This window comes from Mesoplodon mirus (assembly GCF_964341445.2).
Source record: "Mesoplodon mirus genome assembly, chromosome: 4".
Lineage (NCBI taxonomy): Eukaryota > Metazoa > Chordata > Mammalia > Artiodactyla > Ziphiidae > Mesoplodon > Mesoplodon mirus.
In genome coordinates, this window is record NC_138979.1 from 83,438,545 (window position 1) to 83,465,734 (window position 27,190).

At 36.8% G+C, this 27,190-nt stretch overlaps 1 protein-coding gene, 1 long non-coding RNA gene and 1 pseudogene across 3 annotated transcripts in view; 1 reads left to right on the top strand and 2 right to left on the bottom strand.

Moving 5' to 3' along the window:
- The window catches only part of LOC309803326 (ankyrin repeat domain-containing protein 26-like), a 361,186-nt pseudogene that overhangs the window by 12,816 nt on the left and 321,180 nt on the right, over positions 1–27,190 (top strand). The window contains exons 2-6 of the transcript in view: positions 9,300–9,895; positions 12,959–13,052; positions 15,143–15,241; positions 15,859–15,887; positions 15,980–16,052. The product of the transcript in view is annotated as an ankyrin repeat domain-containing protein 26-like (transcript). The remainder of the gene's footprint in view (positions 1–9,299; positions 9,896–12,958; positions 13,053–15,142; positions 15,242–15,858; positions 15,888–15,979; positions 16,053–27,190) is intronic.
- LOC309803330 lies at positions 334–2,788 on the bottom strand. The gene is made up of 3 exons (XR_014293929.1): positions 2,719–2,788; positions 1,987–2,073; positions 334–502 (listed from the first exon to the last, which is right to left on the bottom strand). It is a non-coding gene; the product is annotated as an uncharacterized lncRNA (long non-coding RNA).
- Positions 5,042–8,772, bottom strand: LOC309802251 (ATP-dependent zinc metalloprotease YME1L1-like; the record flags this gene model as incomplete). Its single annotated transcript, XM_082617683.1, has 4 exons — positions 5,042–5,313; positions 6,196–6,308; positions 7,437–7,499; positions 8,678–8,772. 4 exons carry the CDS (start codon positions 8,770–8,772, stop codon positions 5,108–5,110), a joined length of 477 nt encoding a protein of 158 aa, XP_082473809.1. The 3' UTR covers positions 5,042–5,107.

Genomic DNA, 27,190 nt, shown 5'->3' on the forward strand with positions numbered 1-27,190 from the left:
TTCAAGAATTGTATTTTCCTAAGTAAAAATACTTCCCAAGAGCTAAAGGCACAATTTCTATTCACATCTAGCACTGTAACCAACCATAAAATCATTACTTATTTTCAACTTAATAACTGATTGACATTTCTCAAACAAGCTGTTTTCAATCCTGATAGTTCTTTATTTTCTTTGGTAAATTGCTGTTTGCAGTAGGTGTCCATCATGAGAATAATCAAAATTAGATAAATGTGACAAAAGACTGACAAAGTGTTTCGCACCCTTGAGTGATACCAAGAATGGGAGAAAAGTGTTGCAAAATACGACTACTGCAGTGCTACTATGGTCTTGCAATAAAACCAACAATGCATCAAGAGCTATCATCTCACATCCAATTTCTTCCCCTCAAGAACAATCTGAATCTCTTTGACATCCAAAGTTTCATAGTTCAGTAAAGCTTCTGCTAGATTCTTGTGCTCTTTGCATGAGTCTTCAAGATATGTTTTGCTCACTCATACGAATCCTGAAAAACAAAGCAGATATGTAAGAGGCAGAAACCTTAGGAGAAGCACAAACCCTCAATGAGATAAAAAGCCTTTATGCACCCTAAAAAAACTATAAAATCTATTGACTTCTAGTTATGAAAGATAAATGCATTTAAAAGCTTGGTTCCCTAAAGATAACTCTTTCATACTTTGAAATGTTACATTTTTAACCTCAAAATCTGTCATAGAGCTAACTGAGGACTACTTAAACAAAAAGCTACTTAAGAAATAAAAGTATACACTGTACTCATCTGCTTTCTAAATAAGGTCTGTGAACACAGAAATCTATTTCTCTTTTCAGTATACGTGCTAAAAGGAAAGGGAGTTTGCTCCTTTTGCCTCTTGAGATTTCACCAATTTACTCAATCTAGAATGGCCAGAAAAGATATAATTTCCATTCTTTTACTTGGTAACACACTCACCTCTCAATACTGTAATACAGTATGATTAGAGGTGATCCTTGACTTCCATACATTTGATTTTTTTTGCAACCCACCTTGAACTTTTCATTTAAATCCTTCAACTCTCTTTCCAAAGGTGAGTCTGAATTAAGTTTATCAGCTTATGAATAATGGCAGTAATAACAGTTCATTTTTGGCAGTGTCGTATTCGCCTGTACAATGTTTCTGCCAATATTTTACTAGCGAATTATATTTTTGTCCTTATAAAATTGGGTGGAAAATGTAAAAGTGAATTTACTAAAACCAAGGAGCACAGGTCATATAAACACAATACAATTACTAGACATTTTGAATATAACCTTGTCCAAGTAAAATAATCAAATTAAAGAAAATACATAAAATATTAGAAATATATCAGCTAAAGAAGAACTGAATATTTAAATCACAATGTAAATTGTTCTGGGCTTCCCTAGTGGCACAGTGGTTAAAAATCCGCCTGCCAATGCAGGGGACACGGGTTCAATCCCTGGTCCGGGAAGATCCCACATGCCGCGAAGCAACTAAGCCCGTGCGCCACAACCACTGAAGCCCCGCACCACAGCCACTGAAGCCCGTGCCCTAGAGCCCATGCTCAGCAACAAGAGAAGCCAACGCAATGAAGAGCAGCCCCTGCTCGCTGCATCCAGAGAAAGCCCACATGCAGCAACAAAGACCCAATGCAGCCAAAAATAAAATAAATAAATTTATTTTAAAAAATATATATATACATATATGTGTGTGTGTGTGTCTGTGTGTGTGTGTGTATATATATATATATATATATATATATATATATATATATTGTTCTTAGCCTATGGCCAGAATAAAATAAAGATCCAGTCTATGATCAGGGGTTCCAGTCTATGTCAAAGATCCAGTCTATGACATATTTAATCATGGCAGCAACGGTGCACCTACTAACTTTATAAAACAAAGGAACTTTAGTTTTTTTGCAAGCACCCAAATATTTAGGCACATTTTGACTAAATAGATAAATAAACATTAAAAAAAAAGATCATTACCCTCAGAAGGATTCTGGTTTCCTGTTCAATAGCAGATTGAGTTTCCGGACTCAGTTTCCCTGTATCACTGTAGGTCATAACTCCAAGCTAAAATCAATGAAAAGAAAGAAATCCAACAGAAAAACCTCCAACACTAATGTATGTAACAGAGGAAGTACTATCCTATACATAAGAAAATAAATATCATGGGGGCAAGGAAAAAATACAATATAAAAATGCCCTTGAGGGCAAATAAACTTCATTATTCTTCTGAAAGTATAATACTAAAAAGTGTGAACAAGAGAGAAAATTTTAAATCCTAAGTATCGTTCTGAGTACCTTCTTAGAAAACCTTAGCAGCTATTCTAGTCCAGAAATCCACAATTCACAGAGTACTGGAATTGCTTTATGAAGCCACAGTGATAACGTAGGAACGTGAACTATGTGGAAAGGGCAAAGTAAGCAAGCTCAACAAGAAGGTCTTCGATGTCATATGAATAAAAAAGCTAAATAATTTATATTATCATTTGGTTAATTCATGAAGTAATAACTCTTACTGTTTGAGCAGCTGGAATGGAAAGAGTATGTTACATTTCTCAGAAAATGACATTTAGTTTAGAGTCAGCTTTGTTAAATCCATTTGGAATGAGACAGGGGAAAATCTATCAATTTATAATGAGAATCCTCTCTCACAAAGAGACACTTGGCACATCAACATTTGATACATGAGGAAGGATTAAAATTAGCCATTACCTTTTCACTCATTCCAAATTTGGTGACGATCTGCTTTGCTATTTGGGTTGCATTATCAAAATCACTGGAAGCACCTAAAATTTTGAAATATACATAAAACTCAAGTCAAAAAAATCTTTAAACCAACAAACACAATTTGAACCAAAGCTATTCTTTACAGCCAACCTGTTGTAATATGAGCAGCTCCAAATATAAGTTCCTCTGCCACTCTTCCTCCCATACTGACATCCATCTGAGCAAGAAGCTGAGCTCTAGTTTCGTTCCGTCGATCATTTTCAGGCAACAGGTACACCTAGACAATTGGAAAACAAAGAAAACACAGACACAGTTTTGAAACACTTACATTAATAAGCTGAATTATCATTTGTCTCTCATGACCTTACTTAATACCATGATGCTGAAAGCTCAGCGGCATTTAATAGAGATGGTCATGGTGATTGATTACCAAACCAGCTATGTATAAAATGAGGAAAGCAAAAGTGCAGTTTATAAATAGTAAGTAGTTAATGCTGCAATACAACTGTTTGTCCCTCGTTGCACAAAAATGTTTAAAACGTCTATAGGGACGTCCCTGGTGGTGCAGTGGTTAAGAATCTGCCTGCCAATGCAGGGGACACGGTTCGAGCCCTGGTCTGGGAAGATCCCACATGCCGCGGAGCAACTCAGCCTGTGCGCCACAACTACTGGGCCCGTGCTCTAGAGCCTGCAAGCCACAACCACTGAGCCCATGTATCACAACTACTGAGGCCCGCACGCCTAGAGCCTGTGCTCTGCAACAAGAGAAGCCACCGCAATGAGAAGCCCACGCACCGCAATGAAGAGCAGCCCCCTCTCGCGTCCACTAGAGAAAGCCCGCGTGCAGCAAAGAAGACCCAACGCAGCCAAAAATAAAATTTAAGACATAAATAAATAAAAATAAACGTCTATAATTAGATATGAAAATGAAACTTGTACTCAATGAGAAAAAACTTAGAAAAACTATTGAACCAGTCACTATGATACATAATTTCTTTCGAGGGGAAAAGAGCAACTACATATTTAAGAATTATATTTTGCTGTCATTCCTGAATTACATTTCATAATGTAAATATATTATCTGAAATATTAAGGATATCCTTTATTAACAGGTAAATTTCACAAGTATGTCTGATTTCAAGACACTTGAGGAAGTTAAAGAAGAAAGTATCAACACACCTAGGAAGTAGCTGAATTTTCTTTTGAAATGTTTCCATCAGCAATTTCCTACATAAGCTCCTGGGGAGCACTATTTGAAAGAAAAGAAAAACTAAAGATACATGTCCAAGTGTTGGCCCTCGTGGCATGATTGTAGCTTTGTTGATAGGCATAGCATCTTTAGTGTAATATGCAATAATAGCGTGACCAGATTCATGATACGCTGTGATTGTTTTGTTTTTGTTATCAATTTCCACACTTCTACGCTCAGGCTCTAAGAATAAAAATTTACTTAAGTAAAATACTCCATTAAGAAGGTATATTTAAATGAATGAAGCTCCTTTGTCTCAAAGTCATTCTTAGAGTCATATGATTTAATATCATTAATAAATATTTTAAAAGTTTGAAAGTTTAAAAAATGAGTAGATTCCACTCTACAACACATGTAAACCATAATTTGTCAACTGAAAACCAAACTGTAAAAACTATCATCTTAATCCTTATATCAAAAGGAAAAGCTGTATTCTATTTCTAGAAAATAAACTTCTAATTTAACAGGAATATCATAACTAACCTGTTTTGAAGGCAATTCAAGATTTAAAGTAAAAATTAAGTTCTGAAAAACAGAAAAATTAACTATTCTTTTATCAGCAATATCAGACAAGAGGAAAGACATGGGCACTCATGCCCCCCAAAGAGTGTAATATAATTTATAATATATTTGTTCTGTAACAGGCCAAACTGTGTTGCTCTGTTAGAGTATATATTTGCATGTTTCTATACCTTTCTTTTTTATAAACTTTCTCTCAAAATTAAGAGTTTTTTCTCGGACTTCCCCGGTGGCACAGTGGTTAAGAATCCGCCTGCCAATGCAGGGGACACGGGTTCGAGCTCTGGTCCAAGAAGACTCCACATGCCGCGGAGCAACTAAGCCCATGCGCCTCAGCTACTGAGCCTGAGTTCTAGAGCCCATAAGCCACAACTACTGAAGCCCACGCACCTAGAGCCCATGTTCCACGAGAAGCCACCACAATGAGAAGCCCATGCACCGCAATGAAGAGTAGCCCCCGCTCGCCGCAACTAGACAAAGCCCGCATGCAGCAACGAAGACCCAATGCAACCAATAAATAAATAAATAAAATTTTTTAAAAAAGAGTGAATTACCACCAAACCAAAAATTACCAAGTGGCAATTTAAAAAAAAAAGAATTTTTTCTCTAACATAATGAACAGTATAAGATAGGGGAAAAAAAAAAAGGAAACCTACCCATTAGGATTTTATCTTTGGAGAACTCTAGTTCCTTCATGGTTACCACTTCTTTTCCATCAACAGCTGCCTTTAAAGCAGCTTGGTTCACAAGATTCTCCAACTCTACTCCAGAAACGCCAACAGTACCTCGAGCTATGATTTCTGGATCAACAGCTATATGCAGACAGGACACAATATTAAAATTTCAGAAGAGCTAATAAAAAGCTCTTCATAAAGAACTCACACTGCAAATGAAAAAAGAAGATAGCCATCATGAACTGTAATTTTACAAAAGCTTACTTCACTAAATTCTAAGGGGAAAAATGCCAAAACTGCTAGTAAACACACCATTAAAATTGTCATTGGGACAAATCACAAAAGTTCTTTTTTTTTTTCACAAAAGTTCTTATATTTAAATAACTTTGTGATAAACAGAGAAAGGTAGAGTTGCCAGATAACGATTTACAAACCTTTAATTATGGCCTAACCACAAACTGAAAAAGCACATACATAGACGTTTTGTTTTCAGAATTTCATCTTGAAATAACTTTGGACATAAAAGCCCCCCTTATTATCGGAAACATATTTGGTTTTAAGAATTGATTCAGGTATCTTTGAAAATACTGCAGCTTTAATAGCTGCTTTTATTACTCAGGTAGTTCCATAATATTTCCATGTGTTTTGTTTTATAGTCTGCTTCCCCTCTTTTGGCCCCAAAGTGACTATATCATGAGGTACTATGCTCATAATATACAGGTGCTTTTTATATGATTTTATATTTTACATTCATCTAAAGAAACATTTATACATAGATTTCATCAAGTATTATCTAAGTACTCAAAAGAAAACTTTCTTTAGTATCGGGATTCAAAATGACAGAATCTCTGGACACATGTTCATTGAGAAATGGACTTTATGGACAAACAAGAGGAGAGAAAAATAGACATTTAAAGGAATTTGTCTTTTAAGACATCCTGAGTAAGGACCACAAACAGGGTGGATTGATATATTACCATTTTATGGAGATAATGTCTGTATCGTCGAATTAAGACTTACACTGATCAAACTTTATTTTATTGAGATACCACTTCAAGATTTCTGTTCGACCTTTTACATCTGGCCTGGGAACTGTAACCTGCATGTCAAAACGACCAGGACGTATTAAGGCGCTAAAGGGAAAATACAAAAAGAAAATATAAATTAATAAGCTGACTGTGCTGAAGGTCAAGTTAAACAGGACTGACATCCTAAAGAGAAGATGGAAAGACAATGGCAACCAATATTTATTTTGAACATAAATATTCAGATTAGTTCCTTATAAAACGTGGCTCAAAGAACAGTTTCAATAACCAGAAGGCAGAACAAAGGTTCATATAGATAAATGTGTGCATCTAGATAGCATACAACCCTTCAGAGACAAAGACATGCAAGTCAGCCAGTCAAGGAACAAATAATTCTACAGCAACCTATTATGAGAGCTACACATCCATCTTACTGCTATTAAATACAAAATGTTAAACTAGAGTCTTAGGCAAGAACCAACTATTAGATCAAATGAAAGTATGAATAACTTCTATATAATAAAACCAATAAAACTTTTAAACTATAGTAAATTTTATTCTAAAAATCCTCTCTACCCCCCACCCAAAAGGTTTGTGACGTTTGAGTTGTGAGCAGATTCTTTTAGCAGCTTTACTGAGATACAATTTTCATATCATAGAATTTGAAGTCGAAAACCCAGTGTTGTTTTTTTTTAACATCATTGTTGGAGTATAATTTGCTTTACAATGTTGTGTTATTTTCTGCTGTATAACAAAGTGAATCAGTTATACATATACATATGTCCCCATATCCCCTCCCTCTTGCATCTCCGTCCCTGCCACCCTCCCTATCCCACCCCTCTAGGTGGTCACAAAGCACCGAGCTGATCTCCCTGTGCTGTGCCGCTGCTTCCCACTAGCTATCTATTTTACGTTTGGTAGTGTAACCCAGTGGTTTTTAATATATTCAGAGTTGCCCAACCATCACCACAATCTAATTTTAGAGAATCTTTACCCCCTCCCTCTCTTCTCCAGCTGAAAGAAACCCCAAATCTACTGGCAGTTATTCCCCATTTTCCCTAACCTCTGGCAACCACTAAATTCCTTTCTGTTGCTATGGATCTGCTTATTCTAGACATTTCATATAAAAGCAATCATATAATATGTGATGTTTTGTGATGGGTTTCCTTCACTTAGCACAATATTTTTAAAGTTCATCACTATTCTAGAATATATCACAAAAATTTTAATACTTACTTATCTAATGCCTCTGGGAAGTTTGTGTTTCCTATGATGATAACTCCTTCGTTGGGCTTAAAACTATTATAAAAAGAAAAGGACCTTTTCATTGAAAATTAAAACAGCACACATGTAGAAATGTTCTATGCAAAACTGTTTATCGTTAATCTTACTAACAGCAAAGAAAAGGGATTGATCTTTTTAATGCCCAAAATGATAAGGCATCTCTAATTGTGTTCTTAAAATGCCAGTGCACTTCAATAAAAGTGTTAATAATAAATCACCAGGTCATCTGTGGTTACATACCTTCATAATAATTTTTCTAGTTAGGAAGAGATGACCTGACACAAAAAGCTTGAGTCCCCGACTAATTTTTGAAAAACATTTTCAAGTTTACCAATTCAAATTATTTGCTCCTAGACTTCCAGAATGTCTTATATGACTTTAAGAAACAATTTTTTGATCTACAGCAACACTCAAAATAGGGTTTTATATTTCTTTCGTACATCATAGTAGTACTTAAAAATGCCTTATAATTCCATAATCACATAAACATTCTCTTCTACAATTTCAAACTTGTCTTTTCAGATTAATTTTTGAAAAGGAGTGTTCTTGTAGTCTCTTGAGTTGGTGTTTTACAATTAAATCTTTTCATTAAACTTAAAAATACTTATTGCTATGATATCCAGGAAATGAATATTTGCACATATTCGTGAAAGAGTATATTTTATATCCTTAAACAAATGTTGCAATATATAATCGAAAAATTGAATCTCATAGTTTTCTTCCCCAGTCTTGTTTATATTTTCAAAAGTTCAGAACTCTGCATAGGTTTGCATCATTTAATTATACCAGGTTAGTATATTTTACAGATATTTATCTTAACATCATATGCTTTTCCTGAATAAGTTTATCTATTACTAATCCAAATGCATTTATCCAAATCTTTCCTCTAAGTCCCCTGGGTGCCTCAAATTTGTTATGCCCCAAACTGAAGACATTGTCCCTGATGCTTTCCTCTTTCCTGACTCTTTGTAAGCTACTCTGTCATCTGTCTTCCCCATCCTAGTAGATAACATCACTGAAATACCAAAGCAGGAAAAATCCTGGACTCCATCCCTCCCTGAAATCACCACATCCTGTTGCTCATCAAGTTCAGTATTTTCTACCTGCTTACCATTTTTCATTTCCTATTACTTTCTCACTTATAATTTTGAAATGCTCTTTTCTAGTTTTGCTCCCCTGATGTTCATCTTTACGTTGCTGCCAGAGTGACCTTTCTAAAATATATTTGTGAAGATGTAACACCGCTACTTATGTAGTGGATCCCCATCACATGAAGGAGAAAGTTCATGTTCTAGGAGGACACTTGCTTTTTTTGGTTTGGCTCTGATCCTCCAGTTGTGTCTCTCCATACCATTCCCGGTAACTGTGTTCTAGTTTTCCACGTGACTTGTTATGTTGTTTCACGCCTCGTCCTTTTGCTCAGGCTGCCTTTTCTAGAATCCCCTTCACTTCCCCGCTCTACACTGTGTGTGTCTTTTAAGACACAGACCTGTCTTTGCAGCATTTCCTGAGCTACCCAGATACAGCTGACTCCTCTTTCCTGTGTGCCCTTCCTGTACTCTGTTCACATCAGTCGTAGAGCTTTTGAATGATACTTTGCTGTTCTTACTTGTTTTCATGTAGCTCTATTTCTCCTGGAATACAGAGCAGAATCGGTCTTCTATTTATATTACCAGCTTTTCTCCCAGGATAGTGCCTATGATTTGACAGATCCAGTAAATGTTTGTGGTCTTACTGATTGATTGAATGACCAAATGAATGAATATGATGTTTTCTGGAATGAGGTGTTTGTTTTATTGTGTTTTGTTTTTATAGGAAGGAGCAACAAATCCAGAAATTGGAGAAAAAGAAAATGATACTGATATTGAACGTACTCCACAGGAGCAAACAGATCCTAACAATTTGACTTCTTTGTTTTTTTTTTTTTTTTTTGCGGTACGCAGGCCTCTCACTGTTATGGCCTCTGCCGTTGATGAGCACAGGCTCCGGACGCGCAGGCCCAGCGGCCGCGGCTCACGGGCCTATCTGCTCTGCGGCATGTGGGATCTTCCCATACCAGGGCACGAATCCGTATCCCCTGCATCGGCAGGCGGACCCTCAACCACTGCGCTAACAGTGAAGCCCTTTTTCTTTTTCCATTTCTTTTTAAGTATATTTCTTTTGCTCCGTTTCTACAGAAGTATCCCAACTACTACCAACGTTTTCTTCCTGAAAATGCCTCACCCCTCTGAAATTCTTTTCTGCTACTTTATTTTATTTAAATATTTGTGGATGGAGATAGACATATATGTATTTAAAATTCATAGTAGTAAATGTTCTCATTAATGTATCTGTGGCTGCATTTTACAGATATGATGTCAGCATTAGGATTAGGAGAAGAGGAAGGTATAGAATCACCTTGGGATTCTGAGGTACTGTCTTCTATTGTTATTTTTTTTTATTTTAAAATATAAGCACTGAATGATGTTAAAACATAAAACGGGAGGGTGCTTTGACTTTACTTTCTCACCTTTGCATTTGCCCATCAAAATTTTTTCCTTACATTTTTAACCTGTAATTAATTAAATAATTGTGTGCTAAGTATAATAACTACCACATAGTGCACTTTTGTTAATTTGCAAGATTCACCTAATGAAACCAGTGTAGCACAGAGCAAAAACCAAGGCTTAGAAGACATAAGGAATCAGTTTGGGTTCTGAAGTTAAATTTATCTAAAAACTGAAGCATTATTCCAGGTCAGCCTATGGCCAAATGTATGTTTCTTTTTTCTTTTCTTTTTTTTAAAAATTTTTGTTGGAGTCTAGTTGATTTACAATGTTGTGTTAGTTTCAGATATACAGCAAAGTGAATCAGTTATACATATATCCACTCTTTTTTCGATGCCTTCCCCATATAGGCCATTACAGAGTATTCAGTAGAGTTCTCTGTGCTATACAGGAGGTCCTTATTATTGATCTATTTTATATATAGTAGGGTGTATCTGTCAGTCCCAGTCTCCCAAGCAAATGTATGTTTCTTTGGTACATATGGATGTGTAAAACTCCTAGTGAGGTTCAGAGAGAAACAGGTTGAAATGTAGTTTTTTACCACTTAGACCTGAAAAAGATAGTGCCTGAGACTTGAAAGTATTATTACATTTGGATTTTCAAATAGATCTGCAAGGAACGTTTCAAGAGAAGCAAAAGAATGGGGAATAATAAGTATGTGGCGTTATAATAACAACAGTTTGGTTTAGCGATGTTTTAATAAATACACACCATTTTGGATAAACTAGTGTGCGTTCAGTACCTTTATGGCAGCCATACTTGAAGTAACGTAAATATAAAGTAATGATGACCTGTTGTAAGGTGACAGCTATGGAAAGAGATAAGAAGGGCCTGATCTGTAAGATATAGGCAGCTGCTGCAGTGATACATCACTGTGTTTAAAGTCAAAAGACATGGTAGCATCCTGGTTCTGTCACGAGCTGTGGGATCTCGGAAAAACTTGTCTACCCTGGTTGAGCGTCAGTGACCTCCTTCGTAAAAATGGTACTGGTACCCACTTCTCAGGTAGGTGTAGGGAACAGATGTGGTAAGAGCTGTGAACACACCTTGTAAACTGTAAAGGGTGCTATAGAAATGTAAGACAAAAATGATCACAGTGCATGGACATATATACACTACCAAACGTAAGGTAGATAGATAGTGGGAAGCAGCTGCAGAGCACAGGGAGATCAGCTCGGTGCTTTGTGACCGCCTGGAGGGGTGGGATGGGGAGAGTGGGAGGGAGGGAGATGCGTGAGGGAAGGGATGTGGGAACAGATGTATATGTATGACTGATTCACTTTGTTATAAAGCAGAAAATAATAAAAAAATATGATCACAATCGCAATTACTGACTCACTAAATGCTGGGGCACTTTTTTAAAACCTGAAGGACAATAAAATGACAGTAGTGTTAAGAATAGGAAAATTAGAATGAGCATGTGGATTTCTAGCTTGGGGTATGTTAAGTTTCTATAGACTGTTATCGGAGATCTCCTATAGGTATCAAGTGCTTTGGTACTTGAGGTCCTCTCGACATTTTAAATGTTTTGATCTTAAATAAATTCCTGTTATTGAATACCAACTATGTACTGGGCAGTTAGACACTGACTGTACCAATTGAGGGGTTAGGCTGTAGTGGTGGGAACATAAAACCAAACAGGAATCCTTTATAAGTCACTGTTAAGTCCTTCATGTAAAGAAAATGGAGAGAGCTTCCCTGGTGGCGCAGTGGTTGAGAGTCCACCTGCCGATGCAGGGGATACAGGTTCGTGCCCCGGTCCGGGAAGTTCCCACGTACCGCGGAGCGGCTGCGCCCGTGAGCCATGGCTGCTAAGCCTGCGCGTCCGGAGCCTGTGCTCCTCAACGGGAGAGGCCACAACAGTGAGAGGCAAAGAAAATGGAGAACGTTACATTAGACAACATTGAGAGAGTTTGTAGTTAGGATGGGGATGGGGGTGGGAGTGGAATTTAGGTAGTCAGAAAAGATCTGCATGTGATAAAAGCTACCAAGGGGAGGATGGGAAGGAGCCAATCACGTGAGGGTCCAGGGGAGGGACATTCTGGACAGAGAGAACAGTGGATCCCATCTGTTCATCATTACACTCTCGCATCTTGGAAGGACCAGGAAACAGGAAGTGGGGTAACTGTCCTTACAATCACTTTTATCGTTGTTGTATGTAGAAAATAAAATGTGCATAAGAAAAGCTTGGCACATTTAGATGATTAATAAATAAAAGTTCTTATTCTTCCCTTATTAAAGCTTGCTGTACTTTTTTGAAGAGTTGCATAACTATATTTAAATTTTCTGCTATTATTTAAACATAAAAGTTTTTCTTACTACTTCGCTATTTTATTCAACTCTTTTTCCTATCAATAAAAATTTTATCAAATAACAGATTCTTATAAGCCCTTGTTTACCTAAATGAAGCAGCTTCTACAGTGTTCTGTTTATGCTCAACATGACACGCTTCATGGTTTCTTTTCATGCCAAGTATATTATTTTAATACTAAAAAATTTCTGTCTTTAGAAATATTTTAAATTTATAGCAAGTGTACTTATTAAAGAATTTATTTGAAAACATATTTTTAAAAAATACTCTCTTCTTTTGCCAAGGAATGCAAAGTAGAGTTAGGTGTTTTGAAGGTAATTGTTTGCTGAAATGTGCCTGTAGGTCAGGCACATTTTTCGTCTGTGAAAATAATTCCTCTGGCTTTCCATGCTCAGTTTACAGAGTCAGTAGCCAAATGAGGATAAAAGATAGACTTGACCTAGAGAGTGTATATGAAGTTTTCTATTTCAATGTTTGGGTTTTCAATGCATGCTTCTCTTATTTTTAAATCTAATTGCTTGTAAAGTAGGAAATTTTTAAAAAGTAGGGTATTTTCAGCTATTGGAAGGGGATTAGGAAAGCTTTATGCAACTCATTATTAATATCAGTTTTAACAGAGTATCTCTGAGAGTCTTCCAGAGAAGTATGTTGATCATTTATCTGGAGCTGCAGGTCAAAGAGGAAAAAATATATTAAATGGACAAGTAGAAGGTAAGAACTATATTTTTATGAAAAAGTCATTTGACAGCATGTTGATTTAAAATGGGAATTCTGATATATTCTAACAGCCAAAGAAAATCACCTGTCGGTTAAGAGGAAGAATCATTCCTCACACTGATTTCAAGTTGACCTGAGCCTGTCTCATTCTGGAAAAGAAGTGCTGTATCAGAAGAACTAAGCAGCTACGTCTTTTTTTCTTGTCAAAAATCCATCAGCAGTTTTTAGGCAGTTTTTATTTGGCCAAAAAGCAGTGCTTGAATACTTAACTGTGTGGTGTGTTCTATTTAAGCTCTGAGTGTCCAGATGCTCTTTTGTAGACAACATGCCATGATATAATCATCTATCTCCATGTCTGTTACCAAGTTACACTGTGAAGTGTGCCACCCTTTTGAGGTGGTCCTCAAAGACACAGTTTGCTTGTTGTTTAACCAAGTGTCCTAAAGCATGTACTGAAGTTATATCATTTTTTATTCTAAAAAGCTATGCAGCTTATATTCTGAAAACTATTAAAAAACATAACATTGTTGATGTAAAAAAAAAAAAAAGGAAATCACCTGTCAAATGCATAGTGAGGAAAAAGACGAGAAAAGGAGGGAAGCTGTGTATCTTATCTGGTGTCAGCCACAGATTAAATTGAGAGTCCCCTTTAAGGAGCTAAATTATTAGTTCCGTTTCAAGGTACTCTACAACCTAGGGAAAGTCGGGAAATGAGGAAGAGGAAAGAAGGACTAAAGAATGAGAGAGGCAGAGGTTACAGGGAGTAAATGAAGGAAAAGGAAGCAGGGGTCTGTGGAGGACGGGGGCAAAGTAAAATAGGTCTTTAGAAAAAGGAAGAGAGGAGTATTTGAAACGTGAGACAAATTTGGAGTGAGCTTCCAACACCGAAACTTGTCAGAGACGAACAGCAAAGCTTTCCCACTCTTACTGTGGGAATGTAGAAGCAGACTGATAGGTCAGAGTTTCTCAAATTATAATTAGTCCCCTGGGGACCTTGTGAAAAGTGCACATGCTGAGCAGCAGGTCTGGGATTGTGCATTTCTGACAAGCTCTCAGAGTAGCAAGGGTGTAGGCTTGCATTGAGAGAAATCTGGAAGAGGAGCCACTGGATAGTTCAAGACAGAACAGGATCAAGGAAGAGCATTATTTTGTTTTTCTTTCTGAGTGTGTTTATATCATTTTTTATACCAATGCTTCCATATTCCATATTTAAATATTCCATATTTAAGAGGGTAGCAAAGCGTTGAAGTAGAACTTATAGATGTAAGGTGCCACTGCTAAGCAAAGAGGAAAAAAGAAGTGGTGGGGATGATCCATAAAAAGAATGTCAAAGGGGGAGAATTAAGACCACAGATCCAGAGACTACCTTTGAAGAGGAAAGAATATAGTGAAAGGAAAGAGGGGGGAAAGAAGGGTGTTAGGGAGGTGATTGTGGAGGTGATGAGGAAACTTGAGAGAACTCTCGTTAGATGACTTCAGTGTATTTACACTGAAACAAGGTTAGGTCATTGCTGCTCCAGAGAATACTGGAAGCAGGAGTGGGTGCTAGAATTGAGGTAAACCCCAGCTCCTCCTTGTAACTATCAGGCATCAAAGATATATGTTCTGTTGGTATGTGTTATTCAAATGAGATTAATTTGAATATGGAAGCATTGGCTGTTTTTTTTTTTTTTTAAGATAGGTTTTTTTTGTTTTTTTTTTTTTTGGCTGCTTGGCTTCGCTTGTAGGATCTTAATTTCCCCGACCAGGGATTGAACCCATGCCCCCTGCAGTAGAAGCATGGGGTCTTCACCACTGGACCGCCAGGGGAGTCCCTAAGATAGCTAATTTTTTGCTGATAATTGTTTCACAAAAATCCTTTTAAACATTAGCATGATATACCGAACCAAACTAATTTTGGAAACAAAAGAAATTAATAGGGTTCATTCCCTAAATGCTAAAATTGCTATTTTCAGTAAATACTACACTGATTTTGAAATATGAAAGATTTTTAATATCTAATAATTCTGTGGCAGTAAAATTTACTTTTGCCTTTTTGATAATCGTACTTCGATATTGAAAACTTATAATACGTTATTTCTTAGATGTGCCTTATATACCTTCTTGCATGAGTGGATCGAGAAACTTTAAGATGACTAAACTAGAGGATCCAAGAAATGTAGGCATACCAGTAGCCCACATGGGTATGGAAAAACATGAATATTTTTATGAACTATTATTCTACAAGTGTATATCCAAGCTGATCAGTTCATAACCCTTTCTCTGATGAGAAATGAATTATACATTCAACTGAACTGTCATCCCAACTGTGCACTTCCTAAATTACAGGACAAACTGAAGAACATGATAAATACTTGTAGTATAACGGTGTAAATGATGCTGCTGTATTGCATTCAAGATGTGCTGTTGCATTTTACCATCAGCTTTCACATTTACCTTCTCGGGGTCATGATTTGTTGCTCTGATTAAAGATCACTTTTCTCCTCATCAATCAGCATGTTCACATTGGTACATGTGCATTTTTCTATTTTATAAAGGCTTTTGGAACATAATTTTACTTTTGAAATCTTAACTGCATGTTTTGTTAAACCTGTACTCCTATTTTTTCTTCAGTATCTGTAGTGGATTCATATGTCTGTCTTGTTGCAGTCCTAACTTCCCCCAAGAAACAAAACACCAAAACCTAAAGTATTCACTGCCAAGGCCAAGCATGAGGATTCTGCTCAGTACTAACTGCATGAGTATATAGTTGGCTTTCATAGTTACGTGTAATTGATTCTATGTCCCTTTTGCCTTTTAGATTCTCCTGAAAAATATCCTGACTTGAAGGTAAAAACTTATATTTTTATCTTGAATTATTAACTACAGATTGTATCAAATGTACATTATTTATTAATCAACTTGTTTCAAAACCCATTCAGCCTGCAGTTGGAGTGAAAGATTCTGTTCCTAATAAAACAGTAGGAATGAAGGATTTACAAACATCCAGATCAGGTAAATTTTGCAGTGCAAATTTCACTCTGGAAAGAGGTACACTAAAATATTTGAAATGCTCACAGCCTTCATATTCCTAATTCCTTTTTGTTTTTGCAAGTTTAATTGAAGGATTTGACATAAATAAGGCACATGTTATTGTTGGTATCCATGTTTTGAAAAAAAGATATTTACAAGCATAAGAAAAAGATATTTTTAAAATGTAAGCTTTAACTCAGATGTTTCTATGTATGTTTCAATACCCTAAAGTTCTCAGTTTGGAATCTCTGTACTTCTTAGGGATTCTCAGAGGTAAATTATTAGATTCTAAGATTTTTCCAGTTTTATAAAATGCTTATTTGAATTCTGACCTTAACCTAGAGTAAAGCTTCACTTGCTAACATGTCAATTGTATTTCAACTTTAATTATTTCATTTTAGTGGTGTTACACGGATGAGCTTAATCCAACCAGATGTTTTGATTAGCAGACTCTGTGTGTGTGTATGTGTGTGTGCGTCTTTGATTATTAAAAGTGGGGGAGGTCTTCCCTGGTGGCGCAGTGGTTGAGAGTCCGCCTGCCGATGCAGGGGACGCGGGTTCGTGCCCCAGTCTGGGAGGATCCCATGTGCCGCGGAGCGGCTGGGCCCGTGAGCCATGACCGCTGAGACACGGCCGCTGAGCCTGCGTGTCCGGAGCCTGTGCTCCGCAATGGGAGAGGCCACAGCAGTGAGAGGCCCGCGTACCACAAAAAAAAAAAAAAAAAAAAAAAAAAGTGGGGGAAAGTAATCATACCTTAATGACGATTTGATAGACACAATCTTGTAAAACAGTAATTCTGAACGTTTTGGGCTTTAAGATCCTTTTATTTATTTGTTTGTTATTTTTTATGATGCAGATATAGGATCCTTTTATACTTTTAAAAATTATTGAGAATTCCAAGGAACTTTTGTTTAAGTAGGTTGTATCTACTGATGTTTACTGTATTGGAAAATAAAACTGAAAAATTTAAAATACAAGCACACACAATCATACATTCTATTAGCCATTAGAAGTATGATGTTATCACATATCTTGTCTCTGGAAAACTGCTCTGTACACTTAAAACAGAATGAGAATGGAAATAACATTTACTGTTATTGTGAAAATAGTTTTGACCTCTTGGACCCCTTGAACGGTTGAGTCTTGGGACTCCAGGGATGCTCAGGTGACACTTGAGAACCACTGTTTTAAACCATTTACAGAGCTCATGGATGTGAAATGATAAAGGGACGCTTGTGATGAAACAGGCTTTAAACTTTCACTTTTACATTTCTTGCTTTTTTCTTTGATTTGTCTTTTTTTTAATATATACGGCAGGTTCTTATCAGTCATCAATTTTATACACATCAGTGTATACATGTCATTCCCAATCTCCCAATTCATCCCACCACCATCCCCAACCCCTTGCGGTTTTCCCCCCTTGGTGTCCATACGTTTGTTCTCTACAACTGTGCCTCCATTTCTGCCCTGCAAACCAGTTCATCTGTACCATTTTTCTAGGTTCCACATATATGCGTTAATATACGATATTTGTTTTTCTCTTTCTGACTTACTTCACTCTGTGTGACAGTCTCTGGATCCATCCACGTCTCAACAAATGACCCAATTTCATTCCTTTTTTATGGCTGAGTAATATTCCATTGTATATATGTACCCCATCTTCTTTATCCATTCGTCTGTCGATGGGCATTTAGGTTGCTTCCATGACCTGCCTACGGTAAATAGTGCTGCAGTGAACATTGGGGTGCATGTGTCTTTTTGAATTATGGTTTTCTCTGGGTATATTCCCAGTAGTGGGATTGCTGGATCATATGGTAATTCTATTTTTAGTTTTTTAAGGAACCTCCATACTGTTCTGCATAGTGGCTGTATCAGTTACATTCCCACCAACAGTGCAAGAGGGTTCTCTTTTCTCTATACCCTCTCCAGCCTTTGTTGTTTGTACATTTTCTGATGAAGCCCATTCTAACTGGTGTGAGGTGATACCTCATTCTAGTTTTGATTTGTATTTCTCTAATAATTACTGATGTTGAACAGCTTTTCATGTGCTTCTTGGCCATCTGTATGTCTTCTTTGGAGAACTGTCTATCTAGGTCTTCTGCCCATTTTTGGATTGGGTTGTTTGTTTTTTTAATATTGAGCTGCATGAGCTGTTTATATATTTTGGAGATTACTCCTTTGTCTGTTGATTTCTTTGCAAATATTTTCTCCCATTCTGAGGGTTGTCTTTTTATCTTGTTTATGGTTTCCTTTCCTGTGCAAAAGCTTTGAAGTTTCACTAGGTCCCATTTGTTTATTTTTGTTTTTATTTACATTACTCTAGGAGGTGGATCAAAAAAGATCTTGCTGTGATTAATGTTAAAGAGTGTTCTTCCTATGTTTTCCTCTAAGAGATTTATAGTGTCCAGTCTTACATTTAGGTCTCTAATCCATTTTGAGTTTATTTTTGTGTATGGTGTTAGGGAGTGTTCTAATATCATTCTTTCCATGTATCTGTCCAGTTTTCCCAGCACCACTTATTGAAGAGACTGTCTTTTCTCCATTGTATATCCTTGCCTCCTTTGTCATAGATTAGTTGACCATAGGTGTGTGGGTTTCCCTCTGGGCTTTCTATCTTGTTCCATTGATCTATGTTTCTGTTTTTCTGCCAGTACCATATTGTCTTGATTACTGTAGCTTTGTAATATAGCCTGACGTCAGGGAGTCTGATTCCTCCAGCTGCGTTTTTTTCCCTCAAGACTGCTTTGGGTATTCGGGGTCTTTTTTGTCTCCATACAAATTTTACGATTTTTTGTTCTAGTTCCGTAAAAAATGCCATTGGTAATTTGATAGGGATTGCATTGAATCTGTAGATTGCTTTGTGTAGTAGAGTCATTTTCACAATATTGATTCTTCCAATCCAAGAACATGGTTTATCTCTCCATCTGTTGGTATCATCTTTAATTTCTTTCATCAGTGTCTTATACTTTTCTGCATACAGATCTTTTGTCTCCCTAGGTAGGTTTATTCCTAGGTATTTTATTCTTTTTGTTGCAATGGTAAATGAGAGTGTTTCCTTAATTTCTCTTTCATATTTTTCATCATTAGTGTATAGGAATGCAAGAGATTTCTGTGCATTAATTTTGTATCCTGCACCTTTACCAAATTTTTTGATTAGCTCTGGTAGTTTTCTGGTGGCATCTTTAGGATTCTCTATGTATAGTATCATGTCATCTGCAAACAGTGACAGTTTTACTTCTTCTTTTGCAATTTATATTCCTTTTATTTCTTTTTCTTCTCTGATTGCTGAGGCTAGGACTTCCAAAACTATGTTGAATAATAGTGGTGAGAGTGGACATCCTTGTCTTGTTCCTGATCTTAGAGGAAATGGTTTCAGTTTTTCACCATTGAGAATAATGTTTGCTGTGGGTTTGTAATATATGACCTTTATTATGTTGAGGTAGGTTCCCTCTATGCCCACTTTCTGGAGAGTTTTTATCATAAATTGGTGTTGAATTTTGTTGAAAGCTTTTTCTGCATCTATTGAGATGATCATATGGTTTTTATTCTTCAATTTGTTAATATGGTGTATCACATTGATTGATTTGTGTATATTGAAGAATCCTTGCATCCCTGGGATAAATCCCAGTTAATCATAGTGTATGATCCTTTTAGTGCATTGTTGGATTCTGTTTGCTAGTATTTTGTTGAGGATTTTTGCATCTATATTCATCAGTGATATTGGTCTGTAATTTTCTTTTTTTGTTGTATCTTTGTCTGCTTTTTGGTATCAGGGTGATGGTGGCCTCGTAAAATGAGTTTGGGAGTGCTCTTTCTCCTGCAATTTTTTGGAAGAGTTTGAGAAGGATGGGTGTTAGCTCTCCTCTAAATGTTTGATAAAATTCACCTGTGAAGCCATCTGCTCCTGGACTTTTGTTTGTTGGAAGATTTTTCATCACAGCTTCAATTTCATTACTTGTGATTGGTCTGTTCATATTTTCTGTTTCTCCTGGTTCAGTCTTGGAAGGTTATACCTTTCTAAGAATTTGTCCATTTCTTCCAGGTTGTCCATTTTATTGGCATAGAGTTGCTTGTAGTAGTCTCTTAAGATGCTTTGTCTTTCTGCGGTGTCCGTTGTAACTTCTCCTTTTTCATTTCTAATTTTATTGATTTGAGTCCTCTCCCTCTTTTTCTTGATGAGTCTGGCTAATGGTTTATCAATTTTGTTTATCTTCTCAAAGAACCAGCTTTTAGTTTTATTGATCTTTGCTATTGTTTTCTTTGTGTCTATTTCATTTATTTCTGCTCTGATCTTTATGTTTTCTTTCCTTCTGCTAACTTTGGGTTTTGTTTGTTTTTTCTCTAGTTCCTTTAGGTATAAAGTTAGATTATTTATTTGAGATTTTTCTTGTTTCTTGAGGTAGGCTTGTATAGCTATAAACTTCCCTCTTAAGACTGCTTTTGCTACATCCCATCGGTTTTGGATTGTTGTGTTTTCATTGTCATTTGTCTCTAGGTATTTTTGATTTCCTCTTTGACTTCTTTAGTGATCTCTTGGTTATTTAGTAATTTACTGTTTAGCCTCCATGTGTTTGTGTATTTTATGTTTTTCCACTGTAATTCATTTCTAATCTCATAGTGTTGTGGTCAGAAAAGATGCTTGATATGATTTCAATTTTCTTTAATTTACTGAGGCTTGGTTTGTGACCCAAGATGTGATTTATCCTGGAGAATGTTCTGTGCACACTTGAGAAGAAAGTGTAATCCGCTGTTTTTGGATGAAATGTCCTATAAATATCAATTAAATCTATCTGGCCTATTGTGTCATTTAAAGCTTCTGTTTCCTTATTTATTTACATTTTGGCTGATCTGTCCATTGGTGCAAGTGAGGTGTTAAAGTCCCCCACTATTATTGTGTTACTGTTGATTTCCTCTTTTACAGCTGTTAGCCATTGCCTTATATATTGAGGTGGTCCTATGTTGGGTGCATATATATTTATAATTGTTATATATTCTTCTTGGATTGATCCCTTGATCATTATATAGTGCCCTTCCTTGTCTTTTGTAACATTCTTTATTTTAAAGTCTATTTTATTTGATATGAGTATTGCTACTCCAGCTTTCTTTTGATTTCCATTTGCATGGAATATCTTTTTCATCCCCTCACTTTCAGTCTGTATGTGTCCGTAGGTCTGAAGTGGGGCTCTTGTAGACAGCATATATATGGGTCTTGTGTTTGTATCCATTCAGCAAGCCTGTGTCTTTTGGTTGGAGCATTTAATCCATTCACGTTTAAGGTAATTATCAATATGTATGTTCCTATGACCATTTTCTTAATTCTTTTGGGTTTGTTTTTGTAGGTCCTTTTCTTCTCTTGTGTTTCCCACTTAGAGAAGTTCCTTTAGCATTTGTTATAGAGCTGGTTTGGTGGTGCTGAATTCTCTTAGGTTTTGCTTGTCTGTAAAGCTTTTGATTTCTCCGTGGAGTCTGAATGAGATCCTTGCTGGGTAGAGTAATCTTGGTTGTAGGTTCTTCCCTTTTATCACTTTAATTGCATCATGCCACTCCCTTCTGGCTTGTAGAGTTTCTGCTGAGAAATCAGCTGTTAACCTTTTGGGAGTTCCCTTGTATGTTATTTGTCGTTTTTCCTTTGCTGCTTTCAGTAATATTTCTTTGTGTTTAATTTTTGCCAATTTGATTACTGTGTGTCTCGGCATGTTTCTCTTTGGGTTTATCCTATATGGGACTCGCTGCACGTCCTGGACTTGAGTGGCTATTTCCTTTCCCATGTTGGGAAGTTTTCAACTATAACCTCTTCAAATATTTTCTCTGGTCCTTTCTCTCTCTCTTCTCCTTTTGAGACCCCTATAATGCGAATGTTGTTGCGTTTAATGTTGTCTCAGACGTCTCTTAGGCTGTCTTCATTTCTTTTCATTCTTTTTTCTTTATTCTCTTCTGCTCAGTGAATTCCACCATTCTGGCTTCCAGGTCACTTATCTGTTCTTCTGCCTCAGTTATTCTGCTATTGATTCCTTCTAGTGTAGTTTTCATTCCAATTATTGTATTGTTCATCTCTGTTTGTTTGTTCTTTAACTCTTCTAGGTCTTTGTTAAACATTTCTTGCATCTTCTCGATCTTTGCCTCCATTGTTTTTCCGAGGTCCTGGATCATCTTCACTATCATTATTCTGAATTCTTTTTCTGGAAGGTTGCCTATCTCCACTTCATTTAGTTGTTCTTCTGTGGTTTTATCTTGTTTCTTCATCTGGTTCATAGCCCTCTGCCTTTTCATCTTGTCTATCTGTCTGTGAATGTGGTTTTTGTTACACAGGCTGCAGGATTGTAGTTCTTGTTTCTCCTGTCTGCCCTCTGGTGGATGAGGCTATCTATGAGGCTTGTGCAGGTTTCCTGATGGGAGGGAGTGGTGGTGGGTTGAGCTGGGTGTTGCTCTGGTGGGCAGAGCTCTGTAAAACTTTAATCCACTTGACAGCTGATGGGTGGGGCTGGGTTCCCTCCCTGTTGGTTGTTTAGCCTGAGGCAACCCAACAGTAGAGCCTACCTGGGCTCTTTGGTAGGGCTAATGGCAGACTCTGGGAGGGCTCACGCCAAGGAGTACTTCCCAGAACTTCTGCTACCCGTGTTCTTGTCCACACGGTGAGCCACAGCCAACCCCCGCCTCTGCAGGAGACCCTCCAACACTAGCAGGTATGTCTGGTTCAGTCTCCCGTGGGGTCACTGCTCCTTCTTCTGGGTCCCACTGCGCACAGTAGTTTGTGTGTGCCCTCCAAGAGTGGAGTCTGTTTCTCCCCCAGTCCTGTCAAAGTCCTGCAGTCAAATCCCACTAGGCTTCAAAGTCTGATTCCCTAGGAATTTCTCTTCCCCTTGCCGGACCCCCAGGTTGGGAAGCCTGATGTGGGGCTCAGAACCTTCACTCCAGTGGGTGGACTTCTGTGGTATAAGTGTTCTCCAGTCTATGAGTCACCCACCCACCTGTTATGGGATTTGATTTTGCTGTGACTGCGCCCCTCCTACTGTCTCATTGTGGCTTCTCCTTTGTCTTCGGATGTGGGGTATCTTTTTTGGTGAGTTCCAGTGTCTTCCTGTCGATGATTGTCCAGCACCTAGTAGTGATTCTGGTGTTCTCACAAGAGGGACTGAGAGCATATCCTTGTACTCCACCATCTTGGTTCAGCTCTTATTTGTCTTAAGAAATTGAAATCTGACAATTTTACTTTCTTTAAAAAAAAGAAAAATATTTTTGTTATGTATTCATTTCCTGTGTCATGGCACTGTATGCTCTTTGGATCTAGTGTGGACCTAGACTTATCCTATTTTTACCAGGAAACAATTAGTCACTCAAGGCTATCATTTCTTTTGTAAATTTATGATATTTATCCAAGCCTTAAAAAATGAGTTCTGAAGATATTGGTACATTGAGGAAAGACCATCTCATTGTATTAAAGTAGTACCATTCATTAAAAGATTTTTTAAAACCCATGTCTCTGGAACACACAATACTGTCATGCATATTTAAACATAAAATAAATGGTTAGACATAATTTTGTTAATGAAAAAATTTATATGTTGAAGAAACGTAATTATTAATAAAGCTCTTAAGGTATACAGAATATGTAATAGAGATTGATGAGTGAATCAAAGTAAGTATCACTAGAAAATTAAAAATTAGAAAAAATGAGAGGCAATACTTAACGTATCTATATGAATGGCAATGACGTGTAAGATACAATAAGCCATGAGGGAGTAGTGTGTTTGGGGGGAGAGGAGGACATGGGACTGCTTCTCTGAAGAAAGAATTTGTTCAGGTTAGTCAAATTTGTATTAGTATTCACATTCTAATAAATGGAAACTTTGTTTTCAGGTTTTTCAGGTTGGGATTCTGCTAGTTTGTCGCTCAATAATGAGACTTGTCAAAGAGCTGGGCATTTGAAAGTTGATGATAAATATCCATTTGTGTCACAATCAATGACCAAAAATCAGTCAGCATCCACAGAATTTGGACAGATGACCTTAACAGATAAAGAAAAGATTAATATCGGAGTGTTGTTTCTGTTAGGGGATTACACGCTCCGTGACCTGTGTGAGTCACAACTGCCAGAAAACAGAGAAAGCAAACAATGTAATAAATAAGCACAGAGCACTCAACCATAGGCCACCTCGGCATGGCTTCACCATAATCCTGATGTTTCCAAAATCATTTTGTGGCAAAATCTGCTTTGTGTTTACTCCTTTTATTCAACCTGCAGCGAAACGTCTTTTAGCAAGACGTTTGCATTCTTCCTCTGAGGAAAGCAACATAATAAATAACAAAGGGAATTAGGAGAGAGAATAGGTTCGTTAGGCTAGTATTTAGGATACACCTGAGAGTGGGTAGCAAGATTATATTTAGAACTTTGGGACTAGTTGGGAAACCTAGGCAGACATCTGAAGATTCCCTTCTCAAAATGTAGTTTCTTAGCTTTATTTTTGTTTAGCTCTGAATTCATTAGTATTAGTTATAACTATATTCAATGTAACGAAAAAAGCACCTCCAAAACCAAATACTAAACTATTTCTTGTATTTTGTATGAGTTTATATATTTTAGAATTGGCTTTCCCAGCAGTAATGGGAGTCATTGGGGATTGCTACATAGTCCCTCCTTCTTAGCTGTGTCCACATAGTATATCAACTTATTATTTTTAATGAATTAATAGTTCACAAGGGATATTGGTTTTAAGGAGTGCTGATCATTTAAAGATAGTGTAAGGAACATCAATTCGAATTCTACTAGGATTCCCAGTCTATTGATTAACCACATCTAATATATGTTCTACATAAATACCGATTAATTTAGTGCCATTAATCAGTCATATGATCAGGGCTATAGTAATAAATCATACACTGTTTTCTTTTTCCAGTCCTATAGTTTTATCTTCTTGTCTTTCCTTACCTGTGGAATTAATTTTACATTTACAAAAGATTCTCAGTTATCTCCTAGAGTAGTGACTACAAGCTATAAACTCAAAGTTTTTTTTATCTATACAAGTGACTTGTTTGCTCTCATTTCTCCATGAGCTTGGTAGGTCCAAGAAGCACATATTCAAATGAAACACCTACACGAGCCCCCTCAACACAGGAAGATGTGAAACAGGAAAACTGGAAACTAAATACAAGCAACTTAAAACAGTTCATGCAGATCATTTCTCTTCTCAGTTGATACCTTTTATAAAGTAATAAGCAGAGTCTAGTTCTTGAGGGGCCCAGGATTTGTGAATTTATTTATTTAATAAAGATTTATTCTATGCTGGGTCCTGGTAATTTTATATCCTAAATATTTCTGGAAACAGTCCCTCAGTGTAGGCCTGCATCATCTTTTTTTTTGCATTATAATGCCATCACATTCTTCTCCCTCTATTTATTTGTATGGCCTTCAAATTCATCCCTCCCGCAGCATTTAGAGTGATCTATCTCAAATGCACCAGTGATCGTGAACCACTCTTTAAAGCATATTAATGTCCAGCCATCTTAGAATGACACGAGGCTTTCGTAATCTAACTTCTACCTGACTCTCCCTCTCTAGCCCTTTCTGTCTGTCCTTTGCTCTGGAATTCTGAACTGCTGGTGATGCTCTCTCATCTATCCCTGTATTTTAGACAACTATTCACCCTGTTTTATGTATGCTTCTCTGCCTGTCTTGCTACAGCTTTCCATGCTCTCTCCCTTTCCTGCCCTCTATTCCCTTGAATCTGACTGACCTCACTGTGTAAGTCTCAGCTCAGGCATTATCTCTAGAAAAGCCATCCCTGACACCTTTTATCTACATTCTTCTTTAAACTCCATGTTTAGTACTGAGCAGGAACTCAATAAATAATTATTGAGTAAAATAAAGACTGTTTATACAAAGATGATTTCAAGAGATTGTCCTCTACAGTCTAGAAGCAAAGAGGATAGACGTGAAGAAATAATTTACAGTTCAGGTGATGAAGATACACTAGAAAAATCTATAAAGTACTAAGGTAGCTACTAGGAAAGAGATACCTATTTGGGGAAAGAGAGCTGTAATCAAGGAGGACTTCACGAAGCAGGCTGAGTCTTAAAAGATGAAAAGAACTTTGTCAGAAGAGTAGAGGAAAACATTTCAGATTAAGGAACTGATAAAAGCATGAAAAGTAACAGTAATTTTGGAAACCATGAATAACGTTGCAGTTGAAGCTTGGTGTATTGTTAAATAGGTACTATTATGAAGTAGAGAACAGAGTATATTATGACTTTCTATGCTTGTCCTGTATTTTTAAATTTTGTTTGTTTGTTTGTTTTGCGGTATGCGGGCCTCTCACTGTTGTGGCCTCTCCCACTGCGGAGCACAGGCTCCAGACGCACGGGCCTAGCAGCCATGGCTCACGGGCCCAGCTGCTCCGCGGCATGTGGGATCTTCCCGGACCGGGGCACGAACCCGTGTCCCCTTCATCGGCAGGCGGACTCTCAACCACTGCGCCACCAGGGAAACCCTTTGTTTGGTTTCTGATTGTTCTGTTCATTGATGTTTGGTGGATGAATTTGTCAATGAATCTTTGAGATGTTTGTGTGCCTGTAACCTGGTGACATCTGGTATTTCCCAGATGGTTTGTTGGAGTTTTAGGTAATTAGAAGTATTTCTTAAAGAAGTAAATATTCAGCTAAAGATTAAGCTTAATTTAAATTGTCATTTGATAAAATTTTTTAAATCTATTTTTATAAAGATTATGTCTTTTATCTAACTGTTCTAAGTAGTTAATTTTAACTAAACATATAGATTTGTCAGCAGAACTAGACTTAGAAATAACATCGGAGGAAGCACAAGAAAGGCTTGATGGAAGTGAAAATAACCACTCACAGGTATGTAAAAATGTAAATGTAAATTTCTGGCTCAATATTGTTTTCTATGCTTTAACAACAGTGTTCAAATGAAATTACCTTTCAAAATTAACCTCTTAGAATTGATAGATAATAATTTAATAGTTAGTTTTTATAGTGCTTTAATTACAAAGCTTAAAATATTGTTAGAATCTATTATAATTTATAGTTAAACTTTGTCCTTGGAATTGAGGCAAAAAAATTTCCTGAATATTGTTTGCTTCTTCCTTATATGATAAAGAAGGTGATAA